At 39.3% G+C, this 20,889-nt stretch overlaps 1 protein-coding gene across 9 annotated transcripts in view; it reads right to left on the reverse strand.

Annotated features, from left to right (window-relative positions):
* The window catches only part of GPC5 (glypican 5), a 742,566-nt gene that overhangs the window by 283,988 nt on the left and 437,689 nt on the right, over nt 1–20,889 (reverse strand). The window contains exon 8 of one of the 9 annotated variants that reach the window (XM_068929114.1): nt 5,680–5,720. The exons of the other annotated variants lie outside the window; for them this stretch is intronic. Coding sequence (XP_068785215.1) covers nt 5,695–5,720 — 26 coding nt within the window. The 3' untranslated portion in view covers nt 5,680–5,694. Of the gene's footprint in view, nt 1–5,679; nt 5,721–20,889 lie in introns of those variants that run through there. 9 annotated transcript variants of the gene reach the window in all.

The following is a 20,889-nucleotide window of genomic DNA, read 5'->3' on the forward strand; positions in this document are numbered from 1 at the left end:
TTCAGTGAAATCATCCCACAAAATTGCTATTAGATCACGTGACAAATATAACATACTGAAGAATAAACAAGTTGAATTCAGTATAATAAAGGAAAACACATGCAAGACAGTTTCAGGTTTTTTAATGATCTGACTCTTTTCCAATGGAAAAAAAGATTCTTCCAGTTATAACTAATATAATTCTTGCAAGTATTTGAGCTTATATACATAGTATTTCCAGTTAAGCGCACTGTACTATATTATACTATTAATCATACACCTAGCTTCATTTCCTTAGAAAATACTTAGAATGCATAGGCACATATTTGATAATCAAAACTGAACTATAAATATTTTTCTTACTATTAAAATAGCAACTATAAAAGTAGTTAGTAGCATACAGTTTTTCAGGAAATAATGTAGAAATGTTTTGGATAGATTCTATACCTTCTAGTGATATGAGAAATCACATTTTTATTCATAACTTCTATATGCTTAGTCATATTTAATATTAAAACAGATTGGGGGCCCTCTGCCTGTGCAGGTTTTAAAGACTATTCATTTTCTGATTTGTGGTTTTGTATTTTGTCTATCAACTCTGTGAGCTTTCTAACCAGTGTATACCTTTACACCAATCTAACACCACATTGTTTTCTTTGGCAAGAGTCTCAACAAATATCTCAACAGAAGTCTAGATGAGTATCTAATCAGATAGGTTAGACGTTTTTTCACCTCAGGTTCGAGGCAGCTCAGCCATTATTGACACAAATGACAGAAACTTATCTGGAATGGCTGCAGGTAAGACCATTGTAATACAATACAACGGCAGATATAAAGATATTCGATAGTTGGAAAATTCTATTATTCTAGGAGGGATTTATTTGTATTTTATGTGACTATATTTCCTATATATAATAACTAGAATTTCAAGTATATTTTACATTATTTTGGTTTCTTTGCAAGCTAATGGTGCTTTAAGAATTTGGTATATCGTTCAAAAATTTTCATCAGTACCTTTCAGCCCCAAGCTAAAACTTTTTTCAAAAATAAAGATTTAGACAAGAAACTTGGTAGATTAGATGTTAAACAGCAAATAGGAAACTTCCTGTAATAGAATCTGAGACAATTACTGTACTAGTGATTGAATAACCTATCCATTTACTCTTTTAAAGGATAGAACAGGAAGAAAAGAATTTTCCAAATTGAACATTTTCAGACATTAAATGACATATTAAGCTGAGATCTGCCCTTCCCGGCTCCAAAATGTTCTACAGCAAATGTTCCATCATCTCATTCGTATTTAAATTATATGGGTTCATAACAGCCACTGAGGAATCAGAATTCAGTTCTTATTTAATGTCTGACAATTATTTGTAACATTACAGTCCTTCAATCTACTAAATCTACAGATTAGCACGAGTCCAAAAGACAAGTAATCTATTATACCAAACTTTCAAGTGAAAATATGTGATTCTGTCAGTGACTTCAGTTTCTCATACATTTCCAGGTCTGTTATTATATAATATTTGCTTTGCAGTAGTCCTATCGCTTATACACATTATGCTATTCTCCAGGCAAAACGTAAACAAATATAAACAAGAATATGGCATTTCTCCAAAAAGACTTCAAAACTTTTGCTTGAGCTGAGAGGTTTAGGACTAAAACATCAACTTTCATAAAATCTTGTACAAAAAAAAAAGGTTGAGAGTGGCATTTGACACACCACTTTTTACAACCTAATCCACTGCACCTAAAACATAGGAGACGTAAAAAACATCTATAAAAGAAAATAAACAAATGTCTCCAGTGATGATTTTTTCTTTTTGATAACCAAGTATCAAATCCTTTTATAGTTATATTTATATGTTTATTTATAGATTTCTATGCACTTATTTTTATATTTTTATAATTGAAAATAATTTGTTTATTCATGATTTCATCTCCAGTTTTATTCTAATGTAGCTCTATGCTCAATCAAAAAAAAAAAAAAAGAGAGAAGCAGAGAAAGACAGAATATACAGCTCTGGTTTTCAAATTACGTAGTGAGCAATTAGACCATTACGTCTGATTCCAGTTTCGAAAAGTAATGAAGGCTGTTTTCAAATGTTATAAGTTGTTTCTTGTCCATATGACTTTGATAAGTCCTTTCAGTCTATCTGGGGTCAAGTAATTATTTCTAAAAATAAGTTTTCATACTTCTTCATGCAGATGCCAATGTATATATTTTTTTCTTTGATGTTCCATTACTTTAGAAAGACATGTCAGTGGCATTGTCTAGTCTGGGATATAATTCAAGACTTCAATGACTTCATATATCTGAAGACTCTCCTTAGTGACATGGATATACAATAAAATTTCTTTAGGGATAAAGCCATATAGGAATATACAAAAACAAGAGAAATTGAATTCTTTTTCACTCATGTAGCTATATGTATTTAGGAGACTTCTGCCACCTCTCAGACTGATCTTTCTAACACCCCTTTTGCTTGGTAATGGGCAAAAGGATTTTACCATTATTGAAAAGTATAGTCAATCCTACAACTGCTGAATATTTAAGAAATAAATCCAAAGGTCTTTTATAGGGAAAAATACCTTTTTAAACTTACTTAATCTTTTCTGCCAAATATGCTTTCTATAAGCTTCTGTGAAAGAGTCATGTGTACACTTGTTGACTATGAAGCACTTTAAGGAGGTACAACAATGCTGTATCTTTACCTTAGAAAATTACAAAAATGTACTCATACTACTGGAATTCACCGTATGTTTCTTTCAGAGTGTTATAAGCCAGTTTAACTGATCAAGTAAATCTGAAAAACAGAGTGTTTCTTAGCAGTGGTTCCATTGCTTTAGATGTTATTTCTGATTCATCAGTAAAAATTTACTTCCTTCTTAGAATTCTCTGATTAGACATGCTTTAGCAAAATACAAATGGTAGAAAGCCAAAAGCACACTAGTTGTCTTCAATTCAAGAGAGAAACCATGGATGAAACAACTAGGAATTTAGATTCAGGAAAAATCTTCCAGTTGGATTTAAGAATAAGGACTGTTTTGTTAAGAGGAAGCTTTGACATAAAAGGAGTTTTACAGACAAGGAAGATAGATCAGGAAAAAGCCTGGAAGAACAGAGAAAAATTGATTAAGGATAAGGTAGAGTAAGATAATATAAAAGATGCAGGAGTTTGAAGGGTTGGATGATTCACGTAAGTTTGACATAAAAAATACAATTTAATACTGTGGGAGTACAAGATTGACACTGATTTATTGTACTTGAAAGGAAAAGATGGGATAAGAGAGAAAGAAGTTCATTTTCTTCACTTTTAGTGTAACTATGTTCATAGAAGTATGCACAGCAGTCTCTAACAGTCTCCGAAGGACCAATGTGGTTATATTCATGGATACTGGAAGTACAAATGGGAGAGTGAGATCTGCAGAAGTGATGTAATAGCAGCAATACCCTCTATTCTTACCAGGATGTTGCCACAATGCTGAAGCACATTGCTTCACTTTCACTAGTGCATTGTTGCATGCACTGTATTAAAAAACAAACTGCAAAAATTGAATAAATAAGCAAATAAAAGAAATAAGTAAAACTGAAAGACTAAGAGATCTGATAACACTGGTTAATTAATTTCTGGAGGCACATTTTTATATGGAGGAGCAGAGAGAGGTTATTGCACTCTAGAAAAAGTAGGATTGCCTACTTCTCCTGAAAAGCCAGATTTTCTAGTATTTGGAACTATTCATTCTTGGTAGCAGATCCACCTGGAAGACTTCTTGACTGAAAGAATGTAATGCGCCAGAGGGAAGAAATTCTATTACTTATTATTTATTTATTTTATTATTTATTATTTAGTATTCTGAGAGAATGAGCTAGGTTCAAACCAAGTTGTAATATCTTGTAATTAGGAAAGGCTTAGAGCCTGCACTAGCAAATAACTACTGCAACTCAACTGAGAAGTGATAACTTGTCAAGCTCCCAGAATTCAATTAAGTGGCTTACGATCTCCAGTAAAGGAAAAGATGTACGGTGATTAGATAAAAAATCCACTAAGTATTAGCTTGCTTAATTTAACCTCTTCTGTTTCTGAACTTTCCTTAATAAGCATTTTATTTAAATTATTCATTAAGGAAAGATCAGTTCTTAATTTTATATGCAAAAAATGTTAAGCTAACATTTGAGCAAGTGAAAATTTGAAAACCTCCGCAGATCTGCAAAGTTAAAAATGAATGTAAAATATATTATTCAAAACTGTATTTCTTTAAACAAGTAAGTTAGACAAGTGCATATCACTCTGCAGTTGTGCAGTTTGGTTTAGTTTGGTTTGGAGTAGGAAACTCAATGGCAGAAACATTCATTCCATTAAAATAAAAAATGATGTGACCTTACTATTTCCTCATGTCCCTTTTACCCATCCCATTTTGAATAATCTCATCTAAATGCTTTTTTTTTCTCTAACTATCTTCCTGCCATGAGAGAGCTTAGAAACATATGGGCACCTTCTATTTGGAAGCAAAACCATATATTTTGGATCCTTTGAAAAGGTGATGTATAGCACGCCTTAGTATACTTCAAATATTTATATTTTAAGGGTCACATACCTACAATGAGGAAAATAATTTTATTTCAGTTGGAGAGATCTGGAATAAGCATACCTTTCCATTAAACAGTTCTCTTTAATGACAGCCCAGGTTTTGAAGCAAAATTACAAAGCAGGTCTTCGTTCTTATCAATTCTTATGATTTCAAATTACCCATATACATGTTATAACTAACTGTGGCAGACAGCAGGAGATCATTTTATTCACCAAATGAGTGAATAGGCAAGATTTTATACAGGTAATATATTTTATTTTGGTCAGAGGTGTGAGATATTAGAGCGAAATACAGTTTTAGTTTGATCCCTGAGCAGCATGGATATTACTCAAGTCCTTAGCCAAACCAGACAAACAATCAGAAACATAGCTTCCTCCACTTCAGGTACGGGAAATTATAACTCTTTGACCTTGATCTGTAGCAAATTAAAAATTCCACCATACATACTCCCTCTTCCATGCGAAGAGGAGGTAGAAAGAGAAATGATGTGACACACTATTAGCCATGTCTCTTAATGTAACTAGTGATCATGTGGTAACAACTATGATACAGATATCTTCATAGAACAGAAAATCATAGCAAATTCCCCTTTCTATAATTGGCTAGTAGAACAGAATTGTCAAGTTAAATAAAGCAAAGAGAAGGGTGTACATGTTTTGTCAATGTATGCTATTGCATATATGCTATAAATGTTCTAAGTCAAAAATATTACTATAAATAGGACATATATTTTGATGTAAACATAAAATAATTTGATAAATAGAGTTTATTCAATAAATTCTTCAGCAGCTTAGCTATGATTTTACTGGGCTTTGTTATTAAAGAAGCAAAACATGGTAGCTAGAATAAATTTAATGTAGAAATCAGTATTTGGTATTAAGCATGCTAAAAAACTTCATTGGATTGTTTTTTATATAAATAAGAGTATTCAGACCAAATGAGCTAAAGTTACCATGTTCATTCTCCATATTATATGGCTCACAGCCAAATACTCTAATAATAAAAGAGAATTGCAAAAACTATCCATCTTTACAAAGACAGAGTCAGGCTTCTGGTTCTTCTTTCCCTCTTCAACGCCTCAACAAATATCAAAAAAACAGTAACAGCCCGTTTGCTGTTTCTTCAGTTCTTCATCTCTTGACCTCTACCTGTTATTTTGTTTAAGTAGATGAAGAGAAGGAAGAGAGTGGATTTGTGTATTGTATAGTCACTGAATTCATCAATATGATCAATACAACTGAACTCTTTAAACCAGTGTTTACTGAAGCTGCAGATGGCTAAGCTTCCTTGGCTAAGGAAGGAATGGGGCTTATTTTCCAGATCTTAGTACATGCTTCTACCACTTCCTGATAAGACATGGAAGTATGTGATTTCCTCTTCCTCTTTTCTTACCCTTCCCCTCACACCTTGCAAAAGAAAGACAGTGAGTAGGAAGAAATAAAGGGGTCGTTATGACAAGGACTATATTCCTTTATGATTCTGAAGCCTGAAATCTATTCAAAGAATTAGGATAGCTGCAGTCGTTTCAGCTGTCTTTTTTTTAATCACAGTTTCTGGATACTTGCTGCCTTCTCAAAGGCAGAGCTCTGTGAGTGATGGGCTTGCACGAAAGGGTCCTTTAATATATTTTCAACATTCATCATAATTGTGGAGAAAATGTGGAAAAATTAACAGCTCAAAACAACAAGAGAGGAGTAAAAAGAAACAAAATACATTAAAATACTCCAATTAAAAATAATTGCATGACAACTTGCAGACTAACACGATTTTTAAATGCTAGGCACTGACCTTATATGAGTGCAAGAAAGAAGCCCCCTGAAACTATGATTTCTTAAAAAGCTATACTTTATAGTAGAAAGGAGGAACAACACTACATGGCAGAAGGCAGACAAAGGTCATTCCTATCCCACACATTTATTCTTACAAGTGGAAACTACCAAATTTGTAACAGCCGTCTTACTGTTGCCCAAAACACCACCAGGGAAAAGGAGTTAGTGTTATTAATAACTCTTTAAAAGTTATTGTCAAGCAGTTTAACTGGTATAAAACTTAAGAAGGAAATTCAAACCTACGCGGATGTCAATTTTTAAGCTGTTCACTTTTGTAATGGGTATTCATTAAAACCTTATTAAAGCAATATGAGGGCCTCCCTTTAATTAGAAAAAAAGTACAGAAATAATAAACCTGGACTACCATAAATAAATAAAAAAGAGCACTTTTTCAAAACTGTAGACCGGGGAGATCATGTCTGAAGCAAAGGAAGGCTAGTAGCTGGCTATGGATTACGGAAACTGAAAAGTTCTGTGATAAAAACAGTCAAAGAAGGCAGCAGGAAAACAAAGCATATGGTTAGAAAAAATACTGTTAATATGTTCCAGAAAAAGAGCCAAGAGGTAGAGCGCAGTGAACTATGAGCAAAGTAAACAAACAAATCTGCTGTTTGATTCCTACTATATTCAGGAAAACAAAAGGATACACGTAGTACTGCTAATCACATACACGTACACACACACAGAAAGAGTAGACAGTCGTATCAGTTTGTCTTCCTAATGAGACCAAACTAACACAAACCTGAAGAGTCACTAAACACTTAGGTCACAGCGATAAATGAATCACAGAAATAAAATGAAAATCAACAAGTCAAAAATTTGGAGACAAAATTTTCCAGTTTTCCATGATTAGAGAAAAACATAAAAGATATACATTACAAGCAAGGATAGAGAACTGGAGAAAGCATATTTTTGTACATTTTAATATAAAAATAGCCATTCTCAAGACTGAGTAACACATGCCCTACTAATTGCTAAATCTACTAATATGCTAAATGAACTATTCATTCACTACTTTGATATTTACTATTCTTAATCTTGCTCTAATTTATTCTAATTTAAAATACTGGATACAATCTCAGCATATGTTAGTAAGATATCTTTCCACAAAAAGAAAATTAGATTATTTTTCAAGGAAAAGCACATTTGTGGTGAGAATTTAACCCTTAGAAACCAGTAGTCAAAAAAAATGACAAAGGACACAGTCTGAACAAACAATATGGTTTCCTAGGTAATGCCATGAAATATTGACCACACACAAAACAGGCTGCATGCTTCTTTTCTCTTTATGTGACTCTCCTACTGATACTTTGAAAAACTGTTCTCCAGAGAATATAATGCATATATCCTTCAGTACGCATCCTGTACATAGCTACTGGTTTAGTTGCTAAATATCTCATATGAGTGTGATGATAGGTTATAGTTTGATTCCAGAGCATTTTGGCAAGAAACTGAATGGGTGAAAAAAAGAATGTGCAACTCTATGCCTTTGGGAACTGTGATTAGATTAATGTAGCCATTTGTTTAAAAACAGAACACCTAGTTACACCCGGAAATTGAAGAGGTCGTGATGATAATCTACTTCCTACTTCTTGCATCTATACTACCTTTCATGACAGAATAGGTATAATTTGGAATAAGAATGAAAAAAGGTTTGATAAAATAAGGCAAATTATCTTTTCTTTGCTGGAAGAATTCAAGCACATTAACCTCACTTCTTGGGTCTTCAGGTGTTCTAGTTTCTATGCCACTTTAGATTCTTTTTTTTTTTCCTCAGCAGTTTGAATGACCTCTAAAATCAAAATCTGTAATAGTAAATACTCAAACTAGAAAATGAACTCTCTCTATATAAATGTATATACAGATATTATTTTTCTTCCTACTTTGTATCTCTATTGTAATTTAATGAAATATTGCTGCTACTAAAGTGTGGATTGTTTCTTAAAAAGGAATATTACGAAGTAGTCTATCAAAGTGTTTCATTTTTAATTACTTTCACAGAATCACAGAATCAGAATCATTTAGGTTAGAAGGGACCTCTGCAGATCATCTAGTCCAATCCCCCTCCTCAAGCACAGTCCTCTAGAGCATATCGCACAGGATCACATCCAGATGGGTTTTGAATATCTCCAGGGAAGAAGACTCCACCAGCTCTCTGGGCAACCTGCTCCAACGCTCTGTCACCCTCACAGTGAAGAAGTTTTTTCTCAGGTTTAGGTGGAACTTCCTGTGGTCCGGTTTCTGCCCATTGCCTCTTGTCCTGCTGATGGGCACCACGGAGAAGAGGCTGGCCTCACCCTCTTGACTCTCCCCCTTTAGATACTTATACACGTTGATCAGATCACCTCTCAGTCTTCTCTTTTCCAGGCTGAACAGGCCCAGCTCTCGCAGCCTGTCTTCAGAGGAGAGATGATCCAGTCCCCTCATCATCTTTGTGGCCCTCCGCTGGACTCTCTCCAGTAGCGCCATGTCTCTCTTGTCCTGGGGAGCCCAGAAGTGGACACAGTACTCCAGGTGAGGCCTCCCCAGGGCTGAGCAGAGGGGCAGGATCACCTCCCTCCACCTGCTGCCAACACTCTGCCTAATGCACCCCAGGACACCATTGGCCTTCTTGGCCACCAGGGCACACTGCTGGCTCATGTTTAACTTGTTGTCCACCAGCACTCCCAGGTCCTTCTCGGCAGAGCTACTTTCCAGCAGGTCAACCCCCAGCCTGTACTGCTGCATGGGGTTATTTCTCCCCAGATGCAGGACCCTGCGCTTGCCTATGTTGAACTTCATGAGGTTCCTCTCCACCCAGCTCTCCCACCTGTCCAGGTCCCTCTGAAGGGCAGCACAGCCTTCTGGTGTGTCAGCCACTCCCCCCAGTTTAGCATCATCAGCAAACTTGCCGAGGGTGCCCTCTGTCCCTTCCTCCAGGTCATGGATGAATACATTGAACAAGACTGGACCCAGGACTGACCCCTGGGGGACACCGCTAGCTACAGGCCTCCAACTTGACTCTGTGCCATTCACCACAACCCTCTGAGCTTGGCCCTCCAGACAGGTTTCAATCCACCTCACCGTCCACTCAACCAGCCCACGCTTCCTGAGTTTGCCTATGAGGATGTGATGGGAGACAGTGTCCAAAGCCTTGCTGAAGTCCACATAGACAACATCCACTGCTCTCCCCTCCTCTACCCAGCCAGTCATTCCATCACAGAAGGCTATCAGATTGGTCAAGCATGATTTCCCTTTGGTGAATCCATGCTGACTACTCCTGAGCACCTTCTTGTCCTCCAGATGCTTAGTGAGGACCTTCAGGAGGAGGCTGTTCCATCACCTTTCCAGGTGAGGCTTGAAGCCTGGAGTGACACTGGCTTTCTTCCAGTCCTCAGGCACCTCTCCTGATCTCCAGGACCTTTCCAAGATGATGGAGAGTGGCCTAGCAATAACATCCGCCAGCTCCCTCAGCACTCATGGGTGCATCCCATCGGGGCCCATGGATTTGTGGATGTCAAGTTTGGACAAAAGATCTCTAACCTGATCCTCCTCCACCAAGGGAGAGTCTTCCTTTCTCCAGACTTCCTCTCTTGTCTCCAAGGTCTGGAATTCCTGAGGACTGGCCTTAGCAGCGAAGACTGAAGCAAAGGCAGCATTCAATAACTCTGCCTTTTCATCCTTTGATACCAGGGCACCTGCCCCATTCAGCAGCGGGACCACGTTTTCCCTAGTCTTCCTTTTGCTCTTGATGTATTTGAAGAACCCCTTCTTGTTGTCCTTGACATCTCTTGCCAGATTTAATTCCAACTGGGCCTTAGCCTTCCTTGTCGCATCCCTGCACACTCTGACAACGTCCCTGTATTCCTCCCAAGTGGCCTGTCCCCTTTTCCACATTCTGTACACTTCCTTCTCCTGTTAGAATTTTGCCAGGAGTTCCTTGCTCATCCATGCAGGTCTCCTGCCCACTTTGCTGGATTTCTTACTCAGAGGGATGCACCTACCTTGAGCCTGGACAAAGTGATGCCTGAATATTAACCAGCTCTCCTGGACCCCTCTTCCTTCTAGGGCCCTGCTCCATGAGATTCCCGTAAGTAGGTCCCTGAAGAGGCCAAAGTTAGCTCTCCTGAAGTCCAGGGCTGTGATCCTACTTATTGCCTTCATTCCTCCTTGTAGGATCCTGAACTCCACCATCTCATGGTAGCTGCCCCCAACCTTCACATCTCCAACTAGACCTTCTTTGTTTGTTAGTACAAGGCCTAGCATTGCACTTCTCCTTGTTGGCGTCTCCACCGCCTGGGTCAAGAAATTATCATCAATCCTCTGCAGGAACCTCTTTGACTGTTTGCTCCTAGCTGTGCTGTCTTCCCAACAGATGTCAGGGTGGTCGAAGTCTCCCATGAGAACCAGGGCCTGTGATCGTGAGGCTACTTCCAGCTGTCGGTAGAAGGCCTCATCGACGACTTCCTCCTGGTCAGGTGGCCTGTAGTAAACCCCCACAACAGTGTCACCCACGTTAGCCTGCCCTTTAATCCTTACCCATAGGCTCTCCACTTGCTCTTCATCCACCCCGAGGCAGAGCTCCACACATTCTAGTTGCTCCCTCACATAAAGAGCAACTCCACCACCTCGCCTTCCTGGCCTGTCTTTCCTAAAAAGCACATAGCCATCCATGACAGCATCCCAGTCACGTGAACTATCCCACCATGTCTCTGTCACTGCAACGAGATCATGGCCCTGCAACCACCCACAGATCTCTAATTCTTCCTTCTTATTCCCCATGTTGTGTGCATTTGCTGTACAGGCATTTCAGAGAGCCAGTCGAGCATGTAAGCTTCTCAGGAGAGGTGCAAGAGGACCATAGCCATGTTCCAGGCTGGCTATATGCACCCGCTGGAGGCATCCTGACCTGAGCAGTGTTTTACTGACTCCCCTGCCACTAGACCACTCCCCTTCCCCCACCTTTCCTAGTTTAAAGCCCTCCTTACCAGGCTGGCCAATCTGTTGGCAAAGACGCGCGTGCCCTGCTTGGTAAGGTGGATCCCATCACTCCCCATCAGCTGTTAATCTTCAAACAGGGTCCCGTGGTCATAGAAACCAAAGCCCTGTTGCCAACACCAGCGGCGCAGCCAGTTGTTAACTTGGAAAACGCGTCCACTCCTCCTCCCGTCCTTTCCCCTCACAGGCAAGATTGAGGAGAAAAACGACCTGGGCTCCCAGACCCTTCACCACCATTCCCAGAGCTCTGAAGTCCCGTTTGATGGTTTCCAGTTTGCCTTTCGTGTCTTTAGCGCCCACATGGAAGAGCAGCAGAGGGTAGTAGTCCGACGCACGGACAAGCTTTGGCAGTCTTTCCATGACATCTCTTATTCAAGCCCCCGGCAGGCAGCAAACCTCTCTGGACAAGAGGTCAGGTCGGCAGATAGGTGCCTCTGTCCCCTGCAGCAGGGAGTCACCCACAACAATCACTCGCTGCTTCTTCCGGATGCTCGTGCACGGCACAGGGTCTGCCAGGCCAGTTGCCTCCCTTGGAGCCAAGCCCAGCTCCTCCTCAGCTTGGAGGGTGCTAAACTTGTTCTTCAAGGGTAAGTCTTGAGGAAGAGCAAAAGCCTTTCTCCTTCTACGAGAGGTCACCAGCTTCCAGCCCTCTTCAACAGTGTTATGATGCACCTTTACACATGGTACAGAGCCCTCCGACAACTCTGCTGCAGTGGGGGGCAGGGGACTCCTGGAGCTGCACAGTCTGAGAGTACTCTGTCAGTCTCCTGCTCATCCTCTCGGGTGCTATGCAGCCTACTGACTTCCTCCCATAGCTCCTTTATTTGGTGATACAACTGGTCAACCACAGCACACCTCGCACAGGAGAGCTGACTGTCAGCCCAGGCCCCACGGAGAGGCCCCAGGCACTCCCTGCAGCCTGACACCTGCGGAGCTGCATCTGCTGTCCGAGGGTCTGTCTGAACTTTCAATGTTTTCTCACAATATCGAGTAGTGTTGTTTTCCAAAACAAGAAAAGATTGAGAAATGGGCACAGTTATGACTAAACACTTCATCAGAAATGATTTTGGTTCCATTATACTCTTTTATAGATAAGCATAAAGATGAAAACCATGCAGTAAAAGCAGAAATAGGCAGTTTATCATTGCACAACTGATGTGCATAGCTACATAATATTCACTGGCCATCTCACTTGCCCTTCATGTGGACCATGAGAAGATTATCTGTTCCGTACTAAATTCCTTAGCCACACAGTACTCTGACAGATAGATGCCTAATACTGGGTACTTCTGGATAATATATGCATCATGTTTCACTGAACACTGGACACCAATGAACATGGAACCCATGCATTAAGATGGAAATAGTGTTATGTGCTTATTAGCATCAAGATTCACTTTTGGTCACTATTGTATTTCTAAATTCTCTACTCTTGTTTCTATTTTAGCTGTATATAAGGTAGATATCTTTTGAATTAATCCTATTTTACAGACAGAGTTATTGTAGATACTGGTAAGAGGACCCTATGTTTGAATTGGATGGGCTGTGTGATTTATTTGCTATATCATTTTTGCCCAAAAGCACAGAAATTGGCATGAACTAAAGTTTGCGCCTCAAAACTAATTTCTGCTGATGCATTTAAGTCATATTTTTTGCCTTTTATATGTAAATATAATTTAAGCATGTAACTACATTTTATAACTTTAACTTCAGAAGTGTGCACTTAGAAGTCACAAAAAACAAATAAAAAACAAGAGTTACCCCAATAGCAAGCAGAATAAAAAGTCTCAATATGTAATTACTGTAAAACATAGTGAGTCTGATAAGAAGGCTAAGGTTGAGTACATAGGATTGCCATCCTATAAGACTATTTCCTACTATTAGACCAATTTCATAAATGCAGTACTCTACTGTCATTTAACTGTTACACCAAAAATATCGGGTATAAGAATATTTTATCAAAATTATAATTGGCACATAATACATGAATTGTAGTTGTGTCTCATAGTAATCAACTGTTCAGTATTCTCTGAGTTGATCTGATATTCTTTCTAAGTTCCTCCCTACTTGCTACCACACTAATTTGCAAGAAAGGATAGAGTAATCAGCGAATGTTTTATGAAGACCAGCTAAGAAGGCATAATTTTAAATCGTGTAAAAGGCATCTTCAATTCCCACAATACTTATTGACGCTCAATGTGCCTTTCAAAACCATGACACAATTACCAGGCTTTTGTTGCAAATGTTACTTCTGATTACTGATGACAAGTTTTATTTTTATAGCTGAAGCGGTGAAAGGTGTTTCCAAAAACGGAGCTACTAAACACACTGAACAGGTTGAATATATTAACACACTTATTGTCACTTCTGACTGACTGAAAGCAACCCTTCCTCCTTCCCCAACCCCAAACGAAGAGTTAATTTGTGACTACTTCTGATCAGACAGAAACATAATAAATACTAACCTTTACCTGACAAACCTGCTTAACTTCAAGAGATAAAGTCTACACAGAATATCTGAAGTTAACTTTTTCCCTGATAATATATCAAGACATAAAATTTGTATTACATACTGCTTATGATTAATAACTTTTTACTGCCATTTTTTACACATTTCATAGTAGAAAAGCCTGCATAGATTAAATTTTAAGAACGCATTCTGGTAGGCCATTTGTTGACTCAGTGAGACAATGGAAAATATATAGAATCACAGAATCACAGAATGGCCAAGGTTGGAAGGGACCTCTGGAGATCATCTAGTCCAACCTCCTTGCTCAAGTAGGGTCTCCTAGAGCACATTGCTGAGGATTGTGTTCAGATGGTTTTTGAATATCTCCAGGGAGGGAGATTCCACAACCCCTCTGTGCAACCTGTTCCAGAGATCAGTCACCCTCACAGTAAAAAAGTCTTTCCTCATATTCAGATGGAGCTTCCTGTGTTTCAGTTTGTGCCCACTGCCTGTCATCCTGTCACTGGGCACCACTAAAAAGAGGCTAGCTCTGTCTTCTTTATATCCTTCCTTCGGATATTTATACACATTGATCAGATTCCCCCTCAGTCTCCTCTTCTCCAGGCTGAACAGCTTTCTCAGCCTTTCCTCATAGGAGAGATGCTTTGATCCCTTCATCTGGACTCTCTCCAGTAGCTCCATGTCTCTTTTATACTGAGGAGCCCAGAACTCCTCCCTCAACCTGCTGGTAACACTCTCCCTAATGCAGAGTACCTCTGCCTAGAGTACCACTGGCCTTCTTTGCCATGACGGCACATTGCTGGTTCATATTCAGCTTGCTGCCCATCAGGACCCCTCAGTCCTTCTTCCTCTGCAGCAGGTCAGCCCTCAGCCTGGGCTAGTGCATGAGGTTATTCCTCCCTAGGTGCAGGACTTGCCATTTCCCTTTGTTGAAGTTTGTGAGGTTTCTCTCTGCCCATTTCTCCCGCCTATTGAGGCCCCTCCAAATGGCAGCACAAACTTCTCATGTGTCAGCCACTCCTCACTCCTCCCAGTTTTGTATCGTCAGCAAACTTCCAGTCATCTAGTTATTAATGAAAAAGTTCAACAGTATTGGAACTAGTATTGACCCCTGGGAGATGCCACCAGCGACTGGCTTACAGCTAGACTTTGTGCCACTGATCACAACCCTCTGAGTGCTGCCATTCAGCCAGTTCTCAGTCCACCTCATTGTCTCCTCATCTAGCCCATACTTTATCAGGTTGTCTAGGAAGATGTTATGGGAGACAGTGTCAAAGGCTTTACTGAATTCAAGGTAGATAACATTCATTGCTTTCCCTTCATCTACCAAACTGGTCATTTCATCACAGAAGGCTATCAGTTTGCTTAAGCATGATTTCTGTTTGTGAATCCATGCTGACTACTTCTGATCACCTTCTTGTCCTCCACACACCGAGAGACAAGAGAAATGGACTCTGGGATGAGCTGTTTCATCACCTTCTCAGGGATAGAGGTAAGGATGACCAGCCTGTAGTTCTCTGTTTCCTCCTTCTCACCCTTTTGAAGACTAGAGTTACACTGGCTTTCTTCCAGTCCTCAGGCACCTCTTCCCATTGCTATGACCTTTCAAAGATGATTGAGAGTGGCCTAGCAATGACGTACGCCAGATACCTCGGTACTCATGGCTGCATCCCATCAGGGTCAATGGACTTGTGTATGTCTAGTTTGTTTAAATGTTGCCTAACCTGATCTTCCTCCATGAAGGGAAGGTTTTCCTTTCTCCAGACTTTACCTCTAGTCTCCAGGGCCTGGGATTCCTGAGGGCCAGTCTTACTAGTAAAGACTGAAGTGAAGAAGGCATTCAGTACCTCTGCCCTTTCTGTATCCTTTGTCACCAGGGCCCTGCCCCATTGAGCAGCGGGCCCATATTTTCCCTAATCTTCCTTTTGCTGCCGATGTACTCATAGAAGCCCTTCTTCCTGTCTTTGACATCCCTTACCAGATTAAATTCCAGATAGGCTTTAGCTTTCCTAGCCCCACTTCTGCATGCTCAGACAATGTCCCTATATTCCTCATAGGTTACCTGTTCCTCTTTCCACCTTCTATATACTTTCTTTTCATGTTTGACTTTTGCCAGCTCCTTGTTCATCCATGCAGGTCTCCTGCCACCCTTGCTTGACTTCCTGCTCATTGGGATGGACCATTCTTGAGCTTGGAGGAGGTGATCCTTGAACACCGATCAGCTTTCTTGAACCCCTCTTCCCGGTAGGGCCCTGTTCCATGGGATTCTTTCAAGCAGATCCCCTAAGAAGCCAAAGTCTGTTCTCCTGAAGTCTAGAGTTGTGATTCTGCTTTTTCCCCTGCTCCCTTCTCTCAAGATCCTGAGCTCCACCATCTGATAGACACTGCAGCCAAGGTTGCCCCCAACCTTCACACCTCTAACCAGCCCTTCTTTGTTTGTAAGAACAAGGTCCAGCAGATCACCCCTCCTCATTGGCTTCTCTATCACCATCACCTGTATTAGGAAGTTGTCACTGATGCTCTGCAGAAACCTCCTGGATTGCTTGTGCCCTGCTGTGTTGTCCCTCCAGGTATTAGGGTGATTAAAGTCCCTCATGAGGACCAGGAACTGCTAATGTGAGGTTACTTCTAGCTGTCTGTAGAAGGTCTCATCTACTTCTTCTTCCTAATCAGGCAGCCTATAGCAAACACCCACAGCAGTATCGGTCATGTTAGCCTGCCCCTTAATCCTTACCCATAAACTCTTGGCCAGCACATCATCCACCCCTAGTCAGAGCTCCACACATTCCAGTTGCTCTCTCATATGAAGGGTGACTGCCCATCCTCACCTCACCTGTTCTTCCTAAAAAGCCTGCATCCATCCTTTGCAGCCCTCCAGCCATGCGATCTATCTCACCATGTCTCCTCAATCACAATGAGATCACAGCCCTGCAAGTACACATAGATCTACAAATCCTCCCATTTATCTCCCATGTTGCTTACATAAGTGTACAAGCAATTTAGAACGGCACACAAGCATGCTGATTTCCCAGAAAGAGTGTGAGAGGTTTCCCCATAATGCTGCCTTGTAGTCACTTCCCTGCTTACATGCAAATGTTTGAGGTGCCCCCACTTAAGCCTTGTTTTGTTGATTATGTGTTTCCTTTTGTTCACACTATTCCAGGGCCTTTCCACTGCAACCTCACATGGCTGCTGATAACTCTCTCTCTCCCCTGTCATTCCTAGTTTAAATCCTCTTTACTCTCCAACCCTCTAGACTGGCTCACCTACTAGCAAAGAAACTTTTACTTCTCTGAGTGAGGTGCATCCCCTCTCTTCCAAGCAGATATCATGCACATACACATGCACATGTGCACCTATACTTTTAGTCTTGAAATATTTGCTTTCTTTCTTATTTAGGCATCACTTTATCTCTTAGGACAAACAATTAATTAATAGAGAGCTTGTTCAAAAGATGTGCTTTTAAAAAGGCTTCTCCCTGCTATTGTATTTCCTTGTAGATAATCAATTTAAGTTTTTTTTGACTGTCAGTGAGGCTCCAGAGTCACCTTCCTCTCTCTTCTCCCTTGTTACCAGCAAATAGCATTGCTACCAAGAGGTAAAATGTTCAAACTGTCCCCATAACAAAATAAAATAAAGCATCTTTTTAGATAGATTTTTGGAGGAAGTATTCTTTTGATGTCCTGTTTTTTTTTTTGCCTAGGGAAAAGCCTTGTTTCTATAGCTAGTGATAAACTGCTTACCGCTAGCATTTTTTTAAAGAAAAAGAAAAAAAAAAGGAACCATGACACTGCAGTAGATGATAAAGTAGATGATATCAGACTTCTCTGCGATTAACAGCATGTAGAAGAAAATGAAATAGTAACCTAAGGAGAGTATTTTTTTAAGTGATTTATACGGTATATTAAACAGTAGGGAAATCCTTTCTAGAAAAACCCTTCTGGGACAGAACATGTACTCCTATTGATGCTTGCTGCAGTGTTGTTGCCATAAATATCCAAGTTAGCAAATACTGTACTAGGATTTCTGTTAATGAAATTATGCCATAAAATAATTATTTCCTTTAATTCCTAATATCCAGTTGCTTTTATTTCTTTTTGCAAAAATTACAAGTACTTCGGAATCTCGTCCTCTTACAAAATTAGAAGTCTTTACTTTTAGGATACTCACAGTAATACCTGCTTAGATGTTATCAGACAGATGCTGTACCTAATAATATTCATACCCTTTTCCCCTGCCATCAGTCTTTGCTATTTGTCAGCGAGTGCTACAGTGGCATCTTCTGGCATACAGAAGAATTAATTGCCTCCTCACTGTGAAAGAACATAGTCATTAAAACGGTAAGCTAAAAAATAAGCTTAAAGAACTGAAATAAAGAACACCTGCTGTTCTTCACGATTATTCTATTTGGACCAATTGAAATAATATTGAATTATGAGAAATTAAAATCCAGTTGTTTGGTAAGTGGCCATTTGGGCATAACAGCTTATGTGTGAGGTGACTGCTTCTAAGGATATTAGCATTCTAAAAAATGACTTACAATTGTATGTGTTGACATAAGATGAGAAATGGTAGTTAATCAGAAGAAGGGAGAGCAAGAAAAAAGGAAGAAAAAAAGCAATGAATGAATGGGATTGACTAAAAGAGAAAAAATCTGATTACTCTTTCTTTTTGAATCCATTTCTCTAAACATTCTTTTTTTTACATTTTATGACTTGCATTTTGTAGAAATTGCTGTACATTGTTAATGTTTATGGACTTAGGGATAAAGTTAATAAGTTGTTAATAAACTGAATATTATATCTGATATTTTACCAGAAAAGTGCTCAATAACGTAAAAACGTTACTGAATTCACAATTTTATCGCAATGCCTTTAATCATATACTTCTTCTTTTATAAAATATGCTGTGACATTATACATTACGCACCTCACGCAGTGTTTTCAAACAACAAATGACTCTTGACAAGTAAAAGAACTAAATTCCTCAACCCACTGAAAAAACCTTTAGAGCGAGATCACTGGGAGCGCAGTTACGAACCTTTGCTCCTCAGCTTAGATCAAGAGAAGTTACCATGTATTTCAATCTAGCCTCTACTGAATTTTTGCCCTTCCTGTGGAAGTGGTTAAAATAGCTATCAATTATGGGATCATTTTTCACAAGGTGAAACTACTGATTGTAGTAGTTGGGGAATGTCTCAAGAGAACCAATTGCACCTGAATCTGTCAAAAATAGTTCACATACACAGGAACAGGAGCAGCTGCATTTCTGACTGTACATAAGCTGAGCTACAAGTAAAATGTTCTCTCTGATCTTTACTTCTAAAAATCTGATCAAATTCAAAACAAATTAAAATTCATGGACCAACAAAGCCATTAACTTTTTATAGATAGTTAGTGAAAGGCCTCTCAAAACGCTAACAAATTTTGCCATCTGACATGGCAGCCTTCATAATTTTAGCTTTATGCAATGTGAATACAAGCATAGACCTGCATTTGAGTCCACAGGACTATCCAGAGCGTTGGCTCAGGAACACAGTTGGATTAAGCACTGAGTGATGAACTGAGTACTTCCTCAAACTACTTTCTCGGCCCCACTTCCAAAAGTGATTTCCCCTTGACAAGGACAGAATAGTCTCATGTGGCATCAAGACAGGACAGAAGAGTCTCATGTCCTACCATTGCCTATTGTACTATATTAACATATACTAGCATCACGTTCAGTTTACCTTAAAGTGTCTTATGTATCTAAGTTTCTGCAGGATCAGACTAATGCATTGTAAAGTGGAAGCCTATTAATGTTTCTTATTATCTTCATTTGAATATATGAACATACATGTTTAATTACTGAATGTAAATTCCCCGATGAGCACTTTTTACTAGCCAACATTTAACCCACATTAAATATTTTAATAAATCTCAAATGCTTTTGCAGTGTATGGTTAATAGTTTTGTCCATATCTAGCTTTTGCTGAAGGCAAACCTTCACCTTGATTAATAATTGCTTCTTATTTTGCTAATGACTGAATTTATCTAGGTAAAGTATCAACACAATATATAAAAAGTGATTATTTTGCAATTATTTAAGTTGTTCTTAGCTTCTTCCTTTAAGAATAACTGTCATATTCTGATTTTACCTCCTGGTATTTTACACAAAGGTTTTCTTGGCAGCCACCTGTCTCCACTCTGTGTAAAAACAGACATATTTTCCGAATGTCATACTTATAACCCAGAAGATAGTCTTCAGGGTGTTACACATTCTATATCATTACATCCTGTGTAAATTTCACATACTGGGTTTCTCACATCCTCAAGTGGTCTCGGGATTCATCCTTTGGTTCTCTAACTGCGATGTAACACAGATCAGCAGTTCTAGTCAGGTCTATCAACTTTTCTTATGAGTTAGGGAAAAATGGTAGAATAGACACAATAAATGTAATGAACAAGGGAATTTCTGCCTGATATTAAGTGCCTAGCTATTTCTCATACATTCTCCTCTAATCAGACTTTTTCCCATTCAGATATCCCAGTCAGAGCTGTCCCTCAAAAAAAATTTCCTTTCTCAGGCTCAATTCCTTGTTCATAAGCATTTCATTTCAGTCTACCACCTTTTATCCAGGCTAAACTTCCCCTCCTCCAGGTTTGATCTCAGAGACATTTTCTGAATTAAAGTGATACTGACTGACTTAAGTCCAGAATGATTTGGGCTAACTACCTCTGTAGCACTTTGGTTTTGAGGGAGGTAATTGGAGCTGTCCTTTAAAGCAAAACCAAGGAGTGAGCTGTCAGCTGAGCTATCTGGAGAATCAGGGTTGATTGGCCTTCCTCTGTTTAGCAACCAGCTAGACAAATACGTCCTCAGTCTTTGTTTTGGATTTTCCATTAGTGTTCTCAGATAAAAATACTAAGATATGAATTAAACGCTTTTATATATTTATACTAAAACTATTCACTTGATAAAATACGAAGAAATTCTTAACTGTTCTCTCTACAATATTGTGGTATTAATAGCCCTGACTTAAGAAAATATGGTTTTTGTCTA

Source organism: Struthio camelus, chromosome 1 (genome assembly GCF_040807025.1).
Source record: "Struthio camelus isolate bStrCam1 chromosome 1, bStrCam1.hap1, whole genome shotgun sequence".
Classification (NCBI taxonomy): Eukaryota; Metazoa; Chordata; class Aves; order Struthioniformes; family Struthionidae; genus Struthio; species Struthio camelus.